This window comes from Nelumbo nucifera, chromosome 6 (assembly GCF_055504915.1).
Source record: "Nelumbo nucifera cultivar China Antique chromosome 6, China Antique-T2T, whole genome shotgun sequence".
Classification (NCBI taxonomy): domain Eukaryota; kingdom Viridiplantae; phylum Streptophyta; class Magnoliopsida; order Proteales; family Nelumbonaceae; genus Nelumbo; species Nelumbo nucifera.
The window spans coordinates 65,301,588-65,321,849 of record NC_142654.1 but is presented as its reverse complement, the minus strand read 5'-3'; the positions used below and the strand labels follow the sequence as shown (position 1 = coordinate 65,321,849).

The following is a 20,262-nucleotide window of genomic DNA, read 5'->3' as shown; positions in this document are numbered from 1 at the left end:
GTTTTTGTCTGGCTGAGTTTTGACAGTGTACTGTGTAGATGCATGAATTTGGCTTGAATTTATGTATCTATTGACTTGGTTGTTGATTATGCAGATAATGTTTTTTCTTGAACGTTTGGAAATCAAGGATCCTGATACACAAAAAGAGGAGGTAGACTTGGAAGACAGATTGTTCTTTTTTTCTTTTTAAATTATACTTGGTAAAAACATCACATTTTAGATAAAAAAAAATTTAGATATTTGACAAGGTCCATTATAAACAAGACATGTTTGCATAAGAAATTTTGTTTTAAGTAGGAGGGAGTGGTATAACTGAACGTAGATGCATTTGCTTGTGATTAGAATATCTTGCCACGTAGTCACTTTGATGTTGGCCAGACTGTAGTTTTGCCTTTGAATGATAAATTCTCTTGCTCTCCACCACAACCGAATTCTGGAGGTTGGAGGACCAAAAGAGCCAAGGTTAGGGATGCTTGCTTTTCTTTTCTTCTTCTTCTTCTCTCTCTCTCTCTCTCTGTGTGTGTATGTGTGTGGCTCTCTTTAGCCCAGTTCATTGATACAATTGCTATCTCTTGATTTTGCAGCTTAAATTAGCTAAGAAAGGTCTGCTTTCTAAATCAAAGGATCAGGGTTGACCTAAACAAGAGATTCTGCACAGATCTGAATTATCTGTTTAAATGGTAAACCTAAATTTGGCAAACCCTCCACCTATTTCTCTGTCCTGCAAATGGTGAAAATACAAGGTCAAATAAAACTCCAGAGGTGGTTTTGTTGAAAGCTTGATAGTTCACACTGGTGGTGTGACTAATTTTTCTAATTTTTTCAGGCCTAAGTCATGGTCCTTGTGAATTGAGAATAGAAAGAGGATCTTTAACTGCTGCATTACATGATACCAAGTCTAACTCTCTCAAGACCCTGGATAACCGGAACCAGGTAATGATTTTTTGTTGACGTCTGCATTACAATACATCTGACCGAAGCTGGTGCCTCTGTTGTGGCTGTGACCTCATTTTTGCTGACGGATAAGTTTTATCTGTAATATTTGTTTTGTATTCCAATTATCAATAGCCTCTGGCTTCCGGAAGTCGATAATCTTGGCTGTCCATAAGCGCTGGTAAGCTAAATGGGAGCTTGGTGTTGCCTTCCCCCTGCTGGTGATTTAAACACGGGAAGGGGAATGTTATGAATGTCAAGGGTGTCCAAGGGGGGAAAGGGAATGTCAGTTACATGTATTTAAGTGCATGAATAACAAGTCTTCTCTGAATATTTTTGTTTATAGTAGAGATGTATCTTTTTTATATCTTATTTGGAGGAATTGAGGTAGGTTATGTTGGGTCTGATTTTGTAATGTCATTTTAATATTCTTGGGATCTTGTTTTTTTTTTTTCTTTTTGGCTTAGTTTGGAATGATTAAAAATACAAATGTACAAAAAATACAAGGTTTAGTACTCTATATATTTGTATTTATACTCCTTCCCAACTGAGTTTTCAGGACGTTTTCTTCCGAGGGACAATTTTTGTGCTACTTGTAGGACGAGTGTTAATTGTTAACTTGTTGGGATGGGGGTATTAGGAGTTGCTCTAGGTACGGAGAGATGTATGTTTCACTTGCATATGGTGTAGATAAAACTGACTCAAATTCTTGTAGAGTAACTCCTAATTGTCCAACAAATTAATGATGCATATAACTAAACATAAAAAAAAAAGAGAATAATTGTCTAACTCGTGGTTTACTTAGTGGATTAAACAATGATTTTACCAGTCCACACAGCACAATAGTGAAAAGTCAGAAAGAACACTTCATTGGATCTTTTGCCGTGTTAGTCATGTGTCGACAGTATATGCCCTTAGGTCTGATATTGTTTGTAATTTAATCTTTGAACCACGTTTTATAAATATGTTTGAGATATTGTATTTGATATATAGTTTAAATGTTCTTAACCTGGATAGATTTGAGTGATCTAATCCTACCAAGTTTGACATTTAAACACCAAGTAATGGAACATACTATTTAGAAAAGATAATCATTTGATAGATTTGACGGCATCATTTAGACTAAAGGATACTTGCTAGATACAGCCCCGATTTGGATAATTAAATATGCCACTACGATGCGAACCTAGACGTCTTTGTTAGCAGGTATCGGTATCAAGTAAAGGAGGCATCCAATGATGCCCTGAGATGAGTCCTGATCCTGTAATTCTCAACACATTTCAAGCCATTGACTCATCATACCTAAAGGCCCCTAAAACAAGAATCACAAGCCAATGCCGGAAAGAATTACAATCTAACCCTAATAGTATTGACAGATAATAAGGACAATATACTGAAGAACAGTACAATTAATAAAGCTGAAGGCTACTCAGCAGATCAGTTCTAATCAATATGTTCACCGTTCATGACAAGCAAACCAGTCAACATGGACGAGAAATCAGTCGATGACCAATTGCAAAGTAACACCGTATGTAGGTGCCGGTATCATCGTGACGTTGATACCGTGTTTCCAAGTTTCAAATGTCCCCATTCTTGTAATCAGTGTAAAACTGTAAATTTCAACTATCTAATAAAGTCCTGCTAGACTAACTTTTTGTATGTGCTTGTAATGTGAACTATGTTTCCTATGATCCATATATTTGCACTGTCGAACATAACTTTTCTACTTGACCTGTTGTCAAGTTCATGAATTTTAACCTACCAATGGCATGGACTCAAGTTGCTACATTCCTGTGTAACAAAACAATACTGGATGAGAAAAGTGTCATCCGATCATGTCATAGCCCTCCCCCTGCCGGTAAGGATTAAAGCTCCCTGGGCCTTCCATTTTTCCAATCAAATGATCATACCCTGCATGCATCATCATTAAATAAGTATCAATACTCCCATAAGCAGCTTGAAAATTACAAGAGGTAAAAACGTTTGCAGCCATACAAGAAGGAAAATCCATCTATATCTCCTTTATCCAGGAACCAACCATGTGCAAATTTAAGTCATTTCAATTTGCTTAATTATGGGTTGAACCCACAAGAACAACATATCCAAATTGGGCAAGCCTAAAACCCAAAAAAAAATAAAAAACAAAAAAACCCCATCAGATAGAATCAATGGCAATGGTAATCTCCTACAAGAAGCCGATCAATAGGGTACTCCAATTCATGCATTATCACATGGCAGGTTGGTAAAAATGGCTAAGATAAAAACAATAAAATGTGAGGCTCAAATAAAATGAAAATATAAACTATTACTAAACATAGGAAAAAGAAGATTGAAGATGTAACACATTCAGATTAAACACAGTACCAAACTGGTATTTTTCTGTAGGACACTTAGCCAAACAATACAGATTTTGGGGGAATAACAATAAATAAAGAGAGCCCACCATATCAATAAGAGATCTTTTTCTATGGAGATTCCATTTTCATGATTTTTAGCTTTTCTTGTCTTCTAATGGTCATAGGAGTGATTTAAGCATGCTGACTAATTGAAAGGATCACCACAGTGGAAGACAAAATATGCTCTATTGAAGAAATTTGTTAGAAGAGGATATTTTTGTCTTTGTAGAACACATTTTGTTTTTTTTTTAACAGAAAAATGCCTGTTTATGAAGAACAGGATGCCCAAATCACTACCATTTTTTGTTCAATGGTTAACTTAGTTTCCCTCCAGGTAGTGGGTCAACAGTTCAGCCATCCGGATTACATGGGCGAACATGTGACATCATGAATCAAATGATAAAATATAAAAAGAGATAAAATGCAGAATAATATAGAATATACAAATAAACCATAAAAAATTGGAAATGTAGGATGTCTCTAATATTTATATATTCATTATATTAAACAAAGAGGTGATAAATGAGAAGTATTGTTTTTTTTTTTTTTGATAGATGTAAATGAGAAGTATTTTTATTAATCATTAGTGATGGAAAGAAAAGTAAGGAAAGATTAGTGTCTGACTCATGAACCTGCTGACTTGGTCAAATAATTTAACAGTTCAACTGGCTGGGCATTGACCCAATCAATTTGTTGCAGGTAAATGGACCCGGAAACCTGGCTAGATGATGGATCTACTGGCTGGGCATTGATCCAATCGATTCGGTTTGATTCAGCTTTCTCTAGTAAGGCTTTTGAAAAAGTTTCCCCTTGGAAAAACTAAATATAAACAAAAACATAACAAAGTAGAGAACTAATTCTTGATTGATTTTATTTGAACTGTAGTGAATCGTAGAAATTGTATAAATCATAAGATTTATGAATCAAATCATGGGATTCAAACAAAAATCGTAAGATTTTTGCAGAAAAGGATTCAGACATAAGATTCAAATCAAAAGCTTTGGGATTCATGATTCAAATTGTTAATCGTAAGATTTTGACAACATTGGGTTGAAAACATTGGTTATAGTTAAGACTTGAGAAAGCTTTCTTTGTATACCTCCTCTATTAAAACTTTTCTATAATAGTTGGGAAGCCAGTGTCAATGCCTCAATGCCCATTGGAATTATTGTGTCTGACATCAGAAGTGCCAGTTAACTAGATTACTTGAGTGATCAACACTGGAAAGAAACTAAAGCCAATACATACCTGAATTTGATAGTACACTCTCATAGAAAGACAAGTGACTCAAGCTGACAGAAGATTTTGAAGTATTATCTGATGAGAATATGGATTCTGCTTTATTATGCTGTGGATCCACGGAATGCAGTGCAGAGATTATCCCAGGACTTTGGTAGCACATGTCCTCAGCACTTGGAGCTTGATTCTCATGCAAGTGAATGATCTCTGGCTTTGCCTTCTTTTCATCTGGGGACTCAACTTCTATCTCTATTTCTGATTCTGCATTGTTTGGCACTGCAACTTGTTGCTTCCTCTTTGATCGAGCCCTCCTGTTCTGGAACCAGTTATAAACATTTGTTTCAGAAATTTGGCCATGTTGTGCCAGTTCAGAAGTTATCTCTTTGATCTTCTGCTTGCTAGGAGTCCCATTGCCTTGATCAAAAATACGTTCAAGAATTTGGAGCTGAATGGGTGCAGGGGTCCACCGCTGCCTTGCAGTTATCTTGTGACCAGATGAAGTCATTAATGGATCAAAGTACAGATTTCCCAGCCTCATTCCTGGGGAAAAACAAGATTGTAAATTATCAATGCACATGGTTTATCCTTTTATAAGAGAGATCTGGTGAAGCATAGAACAAAAATTCAAGTTTGTTATGGTTGTTTCATTTTTCTCCTGAGAGGGTGGTGGAGGGATTTGATAATTTAAGTAAATTAAGGAGCCACAGTTGGGCATCAAAGTAAAATATCAATCTGACATGTCAGTTCATATTGATCTTAGAAATTCCTAATCAAGCATCAGAAAAAGAAGTAATGCTAAATGTTGGAAAGTAGAAGATTGACTCTCTGATTGATTCTCCATAATTTTAGGTCCATCAGTTTAGGAAACTTAATTTCCTAGAATCATGGGATATCCTAGAATCATGGGATATTAATTGGAGAATCCCACTGATATAGAAATTAGTTTTTTTGGGAAAGTTAGTTTCCTATTTTATCACCCTGTAAATTAGCTCTGTAATTCTATATAAAGTTGTGTATATGCTCCTTCCAAGAAAAATACAATCAATTCATTTTTCTCTCAAATTTTCTCATGGTATCAGAGCCAGGTTACGACCTAATCCACACATAGTATCTCTTTGGTCATCTCTGCGGCGTTCAAGAACTCTCAAACAGTATCTGGGAGGTTCTTGAGTGTCCTTGATTCTTCTTCGAGATCGGCTACAGATCTGAACTCTACATTTTTGCTTCTTCTGGACTGTTGCGCCATTGGATTCATCCTTTTTTCTTGGATCTCTTTGTAGAGACATCAGATCAGTTTGAAATCTTAGATCTGGTGTTGCCCAGAGCAGATTTACTGAATCCCTTTGGTTTCATTTGGATCAGTTTTGATTTTGAGTGGTTTCGATCCACTCTTCAGTTTGGTGGAGCATTACAGTTACTTTTTTTTTACATTGGCTGAAAGATTCTTTAGGCCTTCATCGCCAATCCTTACTAAGTTTTTCAGACCTTCATTGTCTGTTTTTCTCTCTTTCTTGAAGCCCACCCAATATGTCAGAAGCCACCGTATCAAATACTACTGCACAATCGGAAGAAGTTTCCTCACACCAAGCATCTGGCGACCTGCAAAACATTCAAACAGCATATAGGTTGAACGGGAAAAATTATTTGAAGTGGTCTCAGTTTGTTCGAACATATTTAAAGGGAAAAGGAAAGCTTAGCCATCTCTTAGGGACGGGACCGAAGGAAGGAGATCCAAGATTTGATGCATGGGACGAAGCCGACTCCATGATCATGTCATGGTTATGGAATTCAATGAACCCTGAAATCAGCGACGCGTGTATGTTTTTATCCACGGCTAAAGAGATCTGGGATGCCGTCCGACAAACATATTCAAAAGCACGTGATGCAGCACAAGTGTACGAAATCAAAGTCAAGACTGGAGCAACTAAACAAGGCAGCAAGACAGTTACCAATTATGCAAATTTACTGCAGAACCTGTGGCAAGAACTCGATCATTATCGGTGCATTGAGACTAAATGTGCAGCGGATGCAGCAACCCTAAAGAGTTTTATCGAAAAAGATGGCGTTTATGACTTTCTTGCAGGACTCAACGCAGAATTTGATCAAGTTAGGATCCAGATTCTCGGCAAAGAAGAGGTACCATCTCTAAATGAGACTATTTCTCTGATTCGTGCTGAAGAAAGCCGTAGGGGGGTTATGCTTGAACCCCAAGTACTAGAAGGTTCAGCCATGACTACAAGGATGGAACAACCGAAAATACTGGAAGGAATGAAGACAAATTTGTCCTCTGCACGGGACAACAAGGAGTCTCTTTGGTGTACCTATTGCAAGAAACCAAGGCACACCAAAGAGAAGTGTTGGAAGCTGAATGGTAAACCATCGAATAGGGAATGGGGCTACCGAGGAGGACAACAGAAGAGTCGAAGTCAAGCTAACTTCACCACAAATCAGCCGAGCCAAGAAAAGCCTCCAGACAAGACCGAGTTCAATAAGGAGGAGATCGAAAAGTTAAGGGGGCTTCTGGGATCGTTGGAGAAACCTAGTGGTACAGGCTCTCTTGCAATCTCAGGTAAGTTTTCTATTCCTCACGGACTAAATGTCTCAGATGAACCTATTAGGGATTTATGGGTTATTGACTCAGGAGCCACAGATCACATGACTCACTCCTCACTACACTTTAGCACTTACACCCCCTGCCCAAGCAATCGAAAAATAGCCATTGCAGACGGTTCCCTTACTACCGTAGCTAGCCTTGGGGATATCCATATTAATCCATCACTTACACTAAAAAGTGTCCTTCATGTTCCAAAATTGTCCACTAACCTGATATCCATCCAAAAACTCGCCCATGACATGAATTGTAATGTGCTTTTCTATCATTCTTACTGTATATTTCAGGACTAGGATTCGGGGAAGAGGATTGGACTTGCTAAGGAGAAGAATGGACTCTACTATCTTGAAGAATCATGCAAATCAAATATTGTCCAAGATAAGTTATCTCTGTCATTCCTTTTATCATCCAACAAAGACACCATTTGGCTTCATCACTTTAGACTAGGACATCCATCTTTTGGAATTCTGAAAACTATGTTTCCCTCCTTGTTTAAAGGATTGAGTGTTGAATATTTTCATTGTGATGTGTGTGAATTTGCAAAACACAAGCGTGTGCCCTTTCCAATCAGTAACAAGAGAAGTTCAGTCCCATTCTTTTTGATCCATAGTGATATATGGGGACCCTCCACAGTTCCAAATGTGTTTGGCTCACGATGGTTCGTCTCTTTTATTGATGATTGCACTAGGGTCTCTTGGATCTTTCTTCTTAAATCTAAATCAGATGTAAGTAGTGTACTCCCAAATTTCCATAACATGATCCAAAATCAGTTTGGGGTCAGAATCAAAAGATTTAGATCGGATAATGCACGGTATTATTTCAACCAAACTTTATCCCCATATTTTCAAAAAGAAGGGATTATCCACGAATCCTCCTGCATTAATACTCCACAACAAAACGAAGTAGCAGAAAGGAAGAATGGTCATCTACTAGCTGCAACCCGAGCCTTACTTTTCCACCAGCATGTTCCAAAAACCTATTGGGGGAAAGTTGTGCTTACAGCCGCATACATTATAAATCGATTACCTTCAAGGGTTTTGGGATTTAAAACACCAATGGAAACACTTTCTCAATTTTATCCCGATCTACGTACAACAAATAATCTCACCCCAAGAATCTTTGGATGCACTGCTTTTGTCCATGTTCATAATAGAGGGAAGTTAGATCCAAGAGCCATCAAGTGTATTTTTGTGGGTTATTCGTCCACCCAAAAGGGTTATAAGTGTTACCACCCACCTACTAAAAAATTCTTTGTCTCTATTGATGTCACTTTTGAAGAAAAAACACCATATTTCACTCAACCTTATCTTCAGGGGGAGTCTTTGTCATTCATTGAAGATAAGGACAGAGAATTGTTTCCGCTTGGTCTACCTACAGTTTCTCAACACCCAAACTCAGCATCTATACCAGTTCAATCCGTATCTGCACCTATCGAACCACCTCAAACCAAACCAACTTCTTCACCCATTCATACCAGACCCATGATAGAGAATGATGAACTTTGTGACTCTATGAGATTGCAGGTATATTCAAGAAGAAGAAACCAGGATCCTAATCTTGTGCAGGTTCAAGATTCAACTCCTAATCCTGAGAATGAGGTAAATACAGTTCCAGAAATTTCTTCTGAATTAGCATCTGACCAAGATCTTCCTATTGCCCTTAGGAAAGGCACAAGAGAATGCACTAAACATCCCTTATATCCCTTAACAAATTTTGTGTCCTTTAAAAAATTCTCACCATCACATAGGAGTTTCCTAGTTAGTCTAAACACCATTCATATTCCTACTACTTTATCTGAGGCATTATCTGATGAGAAATGGAAAGATGCTATGAGAGAAGAGATGCAGGCTCTAGATAAGAATCAAACATGGGAAATTGTTGACCTACCACCAGGAAAGAAACCCGTGGGCTGCAAGTGGGTTTTCACAGTAAAGTACAAGTCAGACGGCTCTCTAGAAAGATACAAGGCAAGACTCGTTTCAAAAGGATATACACAAACCTATGGTGTTGACTATCAGGAGACATTCGCTCCAGTGACTAAGATGAATACGGTAAGAATTTTGTTGTCACTAGCAGCTAACTTCGACTGGTACTTGGAGCAATTTGATGTAAAGAATGCTTTTTTTCACGGTAATTTAGAGGAGGAGATATACATGGATATTCCTCTGGGCTTCAAAGGAAATAAAGTTTGCAGGTTGAAAAAAGCACTATATGGTCTCAAGCAATCACCTAGGGCGTGGTTTGGAAGATTTACTAAAGTTATGCTTGCCATCGGATACAAACAAAGTCAGGGAGATCATACACTCTTTATAAAGCATTTGGATGTAGGGGGAGTCACGGCTCTTCTGGTATATGTCGATGACATAATTGTGACAGGAAATGATGAAAAGGAGAAGGAAGCCTTGAGAAGATGCCTAGTCAAAGAATTCGAAATAAAAGAACTTGGGAGATTGAAGTATTTTCTAGGGATTGAAGTAGCTCATTCCAGAGAAGGCATCTTTATCTCACAACAGAAATATGTAACAGATCTTTTAAGAGAGACAGGAAAGTTAGCATGCAAACCATCCTCCACACCGATTGAGCCAAATCACAAATTGGGAGAAGCAAATGAAGATCCAGCCGTGAATAGGGAAATGTACCAAAGATTAGTAGGAAAACTTATATATCTTGCCCACACAAGGCCAGACATAGCATATGCCATGAGCGTGGCTAGCCAGTTTATGCACAACCCGAAAGAGGTTCACCTACAGGCGGTCTATAGGATACTACATTACCTAAAGGCTAATCCTGGCAAAGGAATCTTGTTTAAAAGAAATACTGGATTAACCCTAGAGGCATACACCGATGCAAATTATGCAGGCTCTCCCATGGATAGGCGGTCCACTACAGGTTACTGTACGTTCCTTGGAGGAAATCTTGTGACATGGAGGAGTAAGAAGCAGAATGTGGTAGCTAGATCAAGTGCGGAGGCAGAATTCGGGGCAATGGCTCAGGGAGTATGTGAATTACTATGGCTCAAGATAATTTTGGAAGACCTAAAGATCAGATGGGAAGGTCCAATGAGATTATTCTGTGACAACAAGTCAGCTATTAACATTGCTCACAATCCCGTCCAACATGACAGGACAAAGCACATTGAGATAGATAGGCATTTCATAAAGGAAAAGCTGGATAGCAGATTAATTTGCACTCCATACGTCTTAACGAATGGTCAACTGGCAGAGGTGCTGACAAAAGGGCTTTGCAGTGTGGCATTCCAAGGACTTATCTCCAAGCTGGGAATGAAAGATGCATATTCACCAGCTTGAGGGGGAGTGTTGGAAAGTAGAAGATTGACTCTCTGATTGATTCTCCATAATTTTAGGTCCATCAGTTTAGGAAACTTAATTTCCTAGAATCATGGGATATTAATTGGAGAATCCCACTAATATAGAAATTAGTTTTTTTGGGAAAGTTAGTTTCCTATTTTATCACCCTGTAAATTAGCTCTGTAATTCTATATAAAGTTGTGTATATGCTCCTTCCAAGAAAAATACAATCAATTCATTTTTCTCTCATATTTTCTCACTAAAGAATCAAGATTTCATCAACTGAAAGATAAGAAATCTGACAAGTTCCGAGGCAGATGCTAGAAAGTCTTCCTTATTCCAATAAATCCCCAACGTATCTATTCTTTTCCATAAATGGATTATTAAGACATTCAAATCTCTATTCTCTAGGTGAAGATGCATCTGGTAGCATGCACATCATGATTAAAAGAGAAGGTAATGGGCTTTTTCTATCCTTACCGTGAGGAAAGGAATTCACTCCATACAATTACTCAACAAGCATAAATGAGAACCCGTAGTAATATGAAGCAGTGTTTTAAAAGGTGTGGGAGGCGTATGCCTGGAGGCGCGCCTCCAGGCGAGGTGCTCCCAAAACGCCCTGAGGCGTATGCCAAAGGCACTGACACCTCTGAGGCGTATGCCTCTTGCGCTTTTCTCATGAGGCGTGCTAGAGGCATACGCCTCTTGCGCTTTTCTCATGAGGCGTGCTAGAGGCATACGCCTCTTGCGCTTCATACACATCTGATATGAAAATACAGAAAAAAAAAAAAAAAAGACTCTCCCTTTGAACTACTGTTTTTTTTTTTAATCAGAAACGATAACTTTCATTAGAGATGAATTAACCTGAAATACAGAATTCAACCCTTATTAGAAAAGGTTGATCCAATAAACATCAAACATTACAGCACTGCCCAAAAAAGACTCTCCCTTGTAGTCCCTTGTTTTGCTAGGGCGTCAGCAAAACCATTTGCTGATCTCCTTACCCACTTGAACCAAACACCCACCTCCCTTGTTATGCTAAGAATTTCCCTTATCAGCTGTCTATATTGCCAAATTCCCAGCTGCCATGATTGCATCCACCCAATTACCAACTTGGAGTCTCCCTCTATCTCAATTTGCTGTAGCCCCAACTGTTTGGCCAGTTTTACACCTTGATGTAGTGCCAAGATTTCCGCTCTTAAGGAATCTCCAACTCCTATTGGACCTGAAAACAAAGCCATTATCTTGCCTTCATTATCTCTGAAAACACCTCCTATACCAGATGGGCCTAGATTACCTATAGAACTTCCATCAAAGTTCAGTTTCACCCTTTGTTGTGCCGGTGGGGACCAAACTTCCTGTATCATAGCTTTGGAAGTAGTAGTAGATGCCACAATACCCCAACTTCTATAAATGTCTTCAACTGCGAAATCCTTAAAAAGATCACAGGATTTCAACCAATGGATAACCTTAGTAGTTATTCCTTCCACAAGCTCTTCCTTGGATCTACATCTGCCTTTAAAGATCCTATTGTTTCTTTCCTCCCACACTGACCACAATACAGCAGCTCTAGTGGCTCTCCACATAATCCTTCCACGAACCGTTGGTTGCTTGTAAAAAGTTGGATCAAAGAGGTTCACCACGCTTGAGGAGGGAGTCCACCTGTAGCCAAAGAGAGAAGAGAACCAAGACAAAATAAAGAACACAAAGGGACATGAGATTAGTAAATGTGAAATTGTCTCACCAGAACCCAAACAAAGGCAACAAACATGGGGGGAGAGGCACATATTTGGCCTCTTTTTCTGCAATAAATCCAAGGTGTTGATTTTTTGGAGTACCACTTCCCAACAAAAGGCCTGAATTTTAGGGGGTACAGGGCTACCCCACACCCCCTTTGAACTACTGTTATGCATCTTTATTCTTCTTAATATAAAAGATTTTTATTAAAAATAAAGAAAAAATGAGATCCCCCCTTCCTTTTCATCCTCCTCATAACCCCCTCCTCTTAAGGAGGCTTACGCCTCCTTGTGTTTGGGAGGCTTATGCCTCTTGTGTTCTGAATTATGCCTCACGCCTCTAGGTAGTGGAACGCCTCGCATCACGCCTCTGCGTTTTAAAACACTGCTATGAAGGTTTTCAAACTCCTATAAAAATGTAGGTGTTTTTATACAGTTGTAAGGATGCTGCTTAGGAATAAGACACTCTATGGTTGAGTGTGAAATAAAATTAGAAAACAGAAGCATTGCCAAGACATTACAATAGAAAGGAGCCTAAGAGGGAAATTTTAAGGTATTGTGTTTCTCTGAAAATTCAAAAAAAAAAAAAAAACATGGTAAGAAGATGAGCATAGCTCAGATGGATGAGTTTCAAGACTAGAAATGACAGAATTATAAATGAGTGCACTAGAGATGGATTATGAGTAGTCCTCATTAGTGACAAGATGAGGTAAAGTCAATTGAGATGGTTTGATTGAGCATAGAGACCAATGACTGCACGAGTGACTTGCCGGAAGTAGAAGACTAAATATTGAAGTGAAGACTGAACAAAACATGGACTGAAGTGTTAAAAAATCATGCAAAGCCTTCCAGTGTGACAAAAACCAGGCTCTTGATAGAGCACAATTAGGGGACATGGTTCATTTAGCTGTCAAATAATTGGGATTAAGGCCGAATTGAGTTGAGTATTCTTTGAAGAAATCCAGGATTGTGCTCTTAATGACCAACAGCTTTCAATACAGACCCAAATGGTAATTTGTTACTAAATCCACCCTCAGAAAGGAAAGAAGCATGAAAATATGCCCAGTCATCTCTGCACGTAAGGGTAAAGGAAATTCCCTTTATTCATTATACTAATTGAAAAAATTAGTCCCAAACATTAAAAAAAAAAAACTTCAAGAAGCTTGCTTTGTACAAATAATGCAAGTCATGCAAGATCATGTCACTTGATTAGAAATAACATGGTAAGTCCTACTGGAATGTTGAATATTAATCAAATGAAAATTACAATAAGAAAATAAGGGTGAAATCTGGCTGATGAGATAACCTGTATGCTAAATCCATGTACAATTAGGACCAAAAGGTCCAGTAACTCCAGTTATCAATTCTGGTTAACTTTTGGCGGTTTCCTTTCTCCGGTTGTTACCACCGTGACCCCAGAATTCTCCCCAGCTATGAAGTCATTGATTTAAGGATTCAACTCAAAAAGATAATCAAATGGGTCTGAAAGAATACATGCGGAGCAAAGCATGCCTCTTTTTCCTTAAAAAAGCTAGAAATTATGTACTTATTTAAGACACTAGAAGCAGTTGGGGAATCAAGGATCAACCAAATTCTGACAAAATACTGGTTGAGAACGTTAATGATAAGGATCTAAGAGGGTGGGGAAATAAATGATCTAATTTAATATCAAAATCAGTATGAGGCATTTGAAATAACCAACATAGATGGAGGTGTAGTTATGTAGATGGAGGGTTGCAAATGGATTGGGTTTAATTCCATTTATTTAAGTAAGACTCAGGTATCCAATTCAACAAAAAACCACTTCTATAAACAAGCCCAAATTCGCTAACAAACACTGACTCAAACAGAACGGTTTTGATCCACTTGAGATGAAACCATAGGCAATTCAGCCAAAAAGACAATTATGGCCCACAACAACCACCAGGGAGAGGGAAGAATTGTGAATTGCCCTGCTATTCAGGAATCACAAGTCCAGTAGAATTCCAAACTCGAAAGGTAATCAAAAACTCAGAAATGTAAATCATCAAAGAAAAATAAGCACCCAACACAACAAAATTAAAAGCATAAAAAGAGGACGACCATAAATCTCTTCTCACTACAAAAGAGAAGTGAAACCAAAGAAACTTTAAATGCCCACTAAAATGACAAAGAGAGAGAGAGAGAGAAAGAGAGAGAGAGAGAAGATCGACTCCCAAAATTGAGAACGTCAAAGATGATCAAAACCCATTAAATAAAAACAACGAAAAATGTTGAAGAAAGTTAATAACAGAAAAGAGACATTCAGTAATACCCATGAAAAACGAAAAATTCAACACTCACAACCATTACTACTAGAGAGAGAGTGTGTGTACCAGCGAGATCCCGTTGAGCAGTAATGGCTTTGTGCATCTCGACGAGCTCCTCACAAATGGTGGCATAAATAGAAATTTGTTTCCGAAGAAGCTCCATCTGCTCATCTGTCATAACCTTCACGTACATCATCACACCATTTTGCTGCTGCTGCTGCTGCTCTTGCTTCTCCCATTCCATCATCTTCATCTCCTCTTTTGTCTCTCCACCATTTCGTATTGTACCCATTATTACTATCTCTTCATTTGCTCCTTCTCTGTCCCCCACCCCCACCCCACTTTTGAATACCTGCGGAAGATAAAAGGCAGTCGAAAAGGAAGTGCAGAAAACCCAGAGGGCCAGAACAAAGAATCAACAAAGGTAGAAGTGTAGAACATAACGGTGAATGCAATATGCGTATTTTAACACGAAGTGCCACACACGTGTACGTTAGCATACAGTGCACGATACGTACGAGTCTAGTAGTGACCCGATATACCGACGGCAGAGACCCTGTGTTGTATGGCAGTTGACTCGTCACTCGACAGTCGACATGGATTTCTGATTCTAGTTTTACTTCTCACTTCACAGAGATCGAGATTGGTTGGGCCGAACTTATTTATTGTGCGCGTGGAACGTATATTTTGATATGATCTGACGGTGCTGAACTCTCCACCTGGCAAAGTATGGCGATATTTTTCACAGCAGTGAGAGCGCTCTCGCTGGATCACCATTTCATTTTTTTCCCTTGTAAATTGCATATTCATGCATGTAACTGGGGAAGCCTAATTTTGGTCACTGAACTATTACAACAAAAAAATGTAAAAACATGCATATTCATTCATGCATGTTTCTGAGGTATCACTACAATCTATACCTCAGAAACTGCTCATGCCCATTTAGACAATCAGTTCTGTTTTAGCCAAAACTTGATCTTATCACCACAATTTATACCTCAAAAATTGCCTATTTATCTAAGCATATAATGGGCACATACAAATGCACATACATGTTTACTAGTACTTTAATAAATGTGTACAGTGGGCATCGTGGTTTTTGAACTTTTATTGACTCAGATGGTTAGACTGTTCTACCTGAGAACCATTTAAACAATCAGTTCTATTTTACCCTAAACCTGATCTTTAGTAAAAAACTGTTAAATTGGTCAACAATTTATTGACCCAATGATTAAATCATTGACCTGTTCAACCCATTCAACAAATTTTGACTGATTTTTTACTTTATTTAATTTTTTGTCAAAATAAATCACCTATTCCAATCAAACCATCAAACCATTAACCCAGAGATGGGTTTCTAGAAAAGCTTCGATTCCTGGTCGTTTTTTAAAACATTGTGGGCATAGTCTTTTAATCCACTGCGAGGAATTTGTTGGTGTTTTTTTGGTAAAAAGCATTTGTTGGTTGATGGATGCATGAGATGGGAGTAAAAATGTCAATACATGGGAACGATTGAGGAGAGAACATGGCAGACAGCGGCGTCCCCTCTTTTTTTTTTTTTTTTCTTAAACCTAATAAATAATTATATAAATGGAAAAAAGAATCCTACTAATCCAGTAATCCTCCCCCGATACATATGATAATAATATGGAAAACCGTGATTTAAGTTTATAAATTAGGCAAGAAAGAAGGCTTCAATCTCGTTGCCCTACCGTACCGACAAAGTTAGAAAAGATGGGACCCATTACCATAAAACCATAACAACCGGAGTCGTCCAACTTTTTGTCTTTCCCACGTTCGTTTTTCAAAAGCTTCGCAAACTCTTCGTCGTTTAGTTGGTAGTCTTCGTCAATCGCCATACTTTCATACCTACATACAATGGGATTGAGCGGCGGTCCATGGGAACGCTTGGACCGTCAGACACTTGGTCAAATTCCCAATTCAACAAGCGTCTTTGAAACTCTTCCACAAAACTCAGCGGATTTTGCGCTCCGTGTTTGGAAACATTACATTAATGTGGTTTCTTTGAGCTCTGTTCTTGGTTGGGTGGGTCAAAGAAAGTAGGAGGTCTGGCTTTATGGTTTCAATCTGGTCATATTTACCCAACTTGATTGAAGATTCTACACAAATCCAGACTCCTTGAAATTAATAGTAATCTAGGTAAGTTACTTAAAAAACAACTACCTTTTCAACTAATACAGACACGGGACACCTTGATTGATTGGTCAAAGCTTTTTGGATATTATATCCTTTTCGCACCATAGATTTTTCCAAACATTCAATCTAGTTTGATACTGATTAATAAAATATAAAATTTAGTCCAATATGTCTTATTGGCCTATCCAATCCATCTAAATTGATTTTGGATTGGACAGCGGGTCATTGATACACTTATAGCAGTGGACCTAGTTGGGGCTGCGCGGCCGTAAAAAATGGACAAAGAGGTGCAGTCTAATAGGACTATGTTTGAAGAGGAAGCTCTGGTGCAATTGGTGGGGTGTGAAGTGTCTGGGCTCAACGCCATTAATAAGCATGCATTTGTGGGTGTCTCTTTTGCAAGTAGAAGAGGATGGGGTGAGTGAGTTTCTAACTCTAAAGAGGTGTTGGCTTAGGAAGCTTTGTCGCAGAAGAATCAAGGTGTTTTGGAGCAAGAGGAGGATTCTATTAGGGTGAGGAATTCGGTTGCTCTACAGATAGCTTAGACTAATTGCTAAGTAGGGGTTGATTAGAGTCAAGCCAAGCTGATTATCTGGTTATTATTTGAACTCGGTTCGATAGAAAACATCAAGTTCAACTTTGGGTTCGAGTTCAATTCGAGCTAGAGATATGAATTTGAATTCAGCTCAAGCTCGATAGTTTGCCAAGTTTCATATAAAAAAATAAAACAATTATGCATGTAAAATTTATACATATAATAATTATTTGTAATTATATATAGTTACAAATATTTATATATAGTATAGGTTAAATTAGCCTCGTGAGCCTCACGAGTTAAGTGTCATTAGGCTCGAATTTAGCTCGGTTAACAAATGAGCTTGCATATTGGGTTTGAACTTGACTTAAAGTTTAATTTAAATCAAGCCGAATTGAACTTTTCACGAGTCAAACTCGAATAACTCATGAAAATCTTGGTTTGTGTCCACCCCTACTGCTAATTAGTAGAAAGTCAGAATCTCCGTTGGATTTCAATGGGGACGTGGCAGTAAAAACCAATAGTTGCAGGGGAAGCATGGTACCCGTGGTATAGGTAGAGGGGGAAGAGGAAGAAATTCAGTTTTGTTTGAGTTGACTTGGTCTTTACTGCCATTAGGAATGTGAGAAAGCATTATTGTTGTTTACTAAGCCCTAGTTTGGTAGCACTTATTTTAAGTATTTATTTGAATAAATACTTAAAATAAATAAATGATGGGATCACATAATTAGTGTCAAATAAGCACTTATTCGCGCTTGGAAAAAAAAGGAGCAAATAAGTGCTTAGTTTTCAAAATAAGTACCTAAAAAAAGAAACCCAGGGGTTGCTTATTTTAATCACTTATTCATTAAGTACTTATTCCAATTTTTTTGATACAAAACTGTCCTCATCGTTTTTTCAAAATTTCATGGAGCGTCTTCTTTGAGCTCCAACATGAACCAATGATGGCGAAAAGCAACTCCATGCTGAGAAATCGTTCCAAGTATGCGAATCTACCCTTTTTTTTTTCCATTTTTACTCTATTTTAGGCATCATGTAAGTACTTATTGATTAATTAAGTGGTTTACCAAACACTTTAAAGTTTAATCCAAATAAATACTTAAAATAAGTGTAAGTGGTTTGGGAAAGGACCTCCCAAACACTATAAGTACTTAAAAATATGTACTTTGTGAAATAGTATTTGTTTCTCAAACCACTTATTTGCAAAACATAGCCTAAATCAGCTCATAGCCGATCAGTCTTGCTTTAGTAGTGTTTTAACTTGTTTTTGGGCCTTTTGTTTTCATATTCTGTGGTGTTGTTTTGATGAGTGGGGCCTTACAGCCTTAGTGAGCCTCCCCCCTCCCATCAACTGATGGAGCAAACATCAATTTGACATTTTCCCTAACACTATGATTTTTATGTTTCTAGCGAAAAACTTCTATGATTGTTTTAAATCAATCAAATGGAAAATTAATGTTATAACTCAAAATTCCTAGATGGTGCTAAAGTGACTGCATTTTAAGTAGAAACAGCCACTGTACCAAACATCTCCTAAATTGGCATGCATCTTTTTATAATTTTTCAATTGTGTTGTAATTCTTATATATAATGACTTGACCAAATTTTAACTTCTTTCATTCTTTCTGTTTCCTTCTATTCTAACTGTTCAAACATATATGTATTATTGTTGTTGATAGAGTTCAGGCATAAAGATCAACCAAGTGGCATATAAGAGAATCCGGGGAACGTCGGCAACACAAGTTGCCGTGAAATTTGACTGTAGTTCTAGCAATCCATGTAAAGGGATCAGATTGCACAACATAAGGCTTACTTATCTGAATCGTCCGGCACAATCTTCTTGTACAAATGCTCGTGGAACTACTAGTGGATTTGTCATTCCGTCGAGTTGTCTCTAGATAGGGTATGTCTTTGTATCCTTCATCATATTCAATCACTTGTTGATGGGTTAGATCTTAGATGTAGGCTTGGCAATTGATTTGAGTCCAGTCCAATAAAAGGGTATTAGAGTAACCATGTAGTGTTAAAAATAAGCCCATTTATGGTCATGTCTATCGATCCTAAGGCTATGTTTGGAAACGATGCAAATGGAGTGTAAATTTTGGGTAAATTTGCACTTTAGTTCACTTTTGCCTGTATTTGACAACATTACATTTATGTATTGACAAATGACAGAAAATACATTTTCCAATGCATATTTACATTGATAATAAGATGTAAAAATACATCAATAAAAAAGAAGTAAATTTGTATTCAAGTGGGCTTTTGATAAAAATGGCATATGCTTTATTGGAATTCGTGTTTGCATCCATTACAACTAAAAATTTGTTTGGTAAGAAGGTAAATTTGTTAGTTTAAAACTAACCCAACTTTATAATTTATATGGACCGTTTTACACTCTACATATTTGCATTCACACTTATTTGCATTGTTTCCAAATGCAGCTTTAATTAGCTGATGCCAAAAGGGGCTAGAGAGGGTTTTGGAAAGTCTCCTCATTGTGCAATTAATGTGCATCACTTTAATATGTCGTAGTCATTCATTTAACTTTTTTAGAAAAAAATTATAGAATACACCACATCAAGTAAATTACCTAATAACACCTTGGGTAAAGGACTTAAACATAAGCTGAATTTTCATAAATTGACTTAAACATGCCCAAGGTTTTCAAAGGTTAAAGGCGTAGTGGCCCAAAATGGTGAGGCATAAGCCTAAAAAATTAAGAATAAAAGTAATTGAAATTTATAAATGATAAAAATAATGTGTAATATACCAAGTTAGAATGACATAAGTTACAAATATCTATAAAAAAGAAATTTATAAGCAATAAGTCTTTACTTTTAAAAATTAAATAAAATAATAATTAACCATCTAACAATTATAAGTGTTTCACACTTTATGTTTCAAAATGTAATCTTATGAAATTATTCATATGAAGAATCATCTATATAATGGGCATTAGATTTATGTTCATCCAACAGTTGTGAAAAAATAAATAATGTAGTTGATTTGGTCTATGTAAAAAAATCAATTAAAAGAAAAATAAATCCATTAGAAAA

At 37.4% G+C, this 20,262-nt stretch overlaps 2 protein-coding genes across 7 annotated transcripts in view; one reads left to right on the top strand and one right to left on the bottom strand.

The window, feature by feature from the left end:
• LOC104606809 (RAD3-like DNA-binding helicase protein) overlaps positions 1–1,480 on the top strand; it is a 52,850-nt gene extending 51,370 nt beyond the window's left edge. For 4 of the 6 annotated variants that reach the window (XM_088889898.1, XM_010272179.3, XM_088889897.1 and 1 more), the window contains 3 exons: positions 95–151; positions 343–462; positions 585–1,480. In XM_088889898.1, the coding sequence (XP_088746024.1) occupies positions 95–151; positions 343–462; positions 585–635 (228 nt within the window). In that variant the 3' untranslated portion in view covers positions 636–1,480. The remainder of the gene's footprint in view (positions 1–94; positions 152–342; positions 463–584) is intronic. The other 2 variants (XR_736826.3, XM_010272180.3) reach the window with 2 other exon arrangements.
• An 845-nt stretch (positions 1,481–2,325) lies between these two features.
• On the bottom strand, positions 2,326–14,944 carry LOC104606807 (WUSCHEL-related homeobox 8-like). The gene is made up of 3 exons (XM_010272175.3): positions 14,578–14,944; positions 4,578–5,108; positions 2,326–2,844 (listed from the first exon to the last, which is right to left on the bottom strand). Exons 1-3 carry the CDS (start codon positions 14,801–14,803, stop codon positions 2,759–2,761), a joined length of 843 nt encoding a protein of 280 aa, XP_010270477.1. The 5' UTR covers positions 14,804–14,944; the 3' UTR covers positions 2,326–2,758.
• Between the last annotated feature and the right edge of the window lie 5,318 nt (positions 14,945–20,262).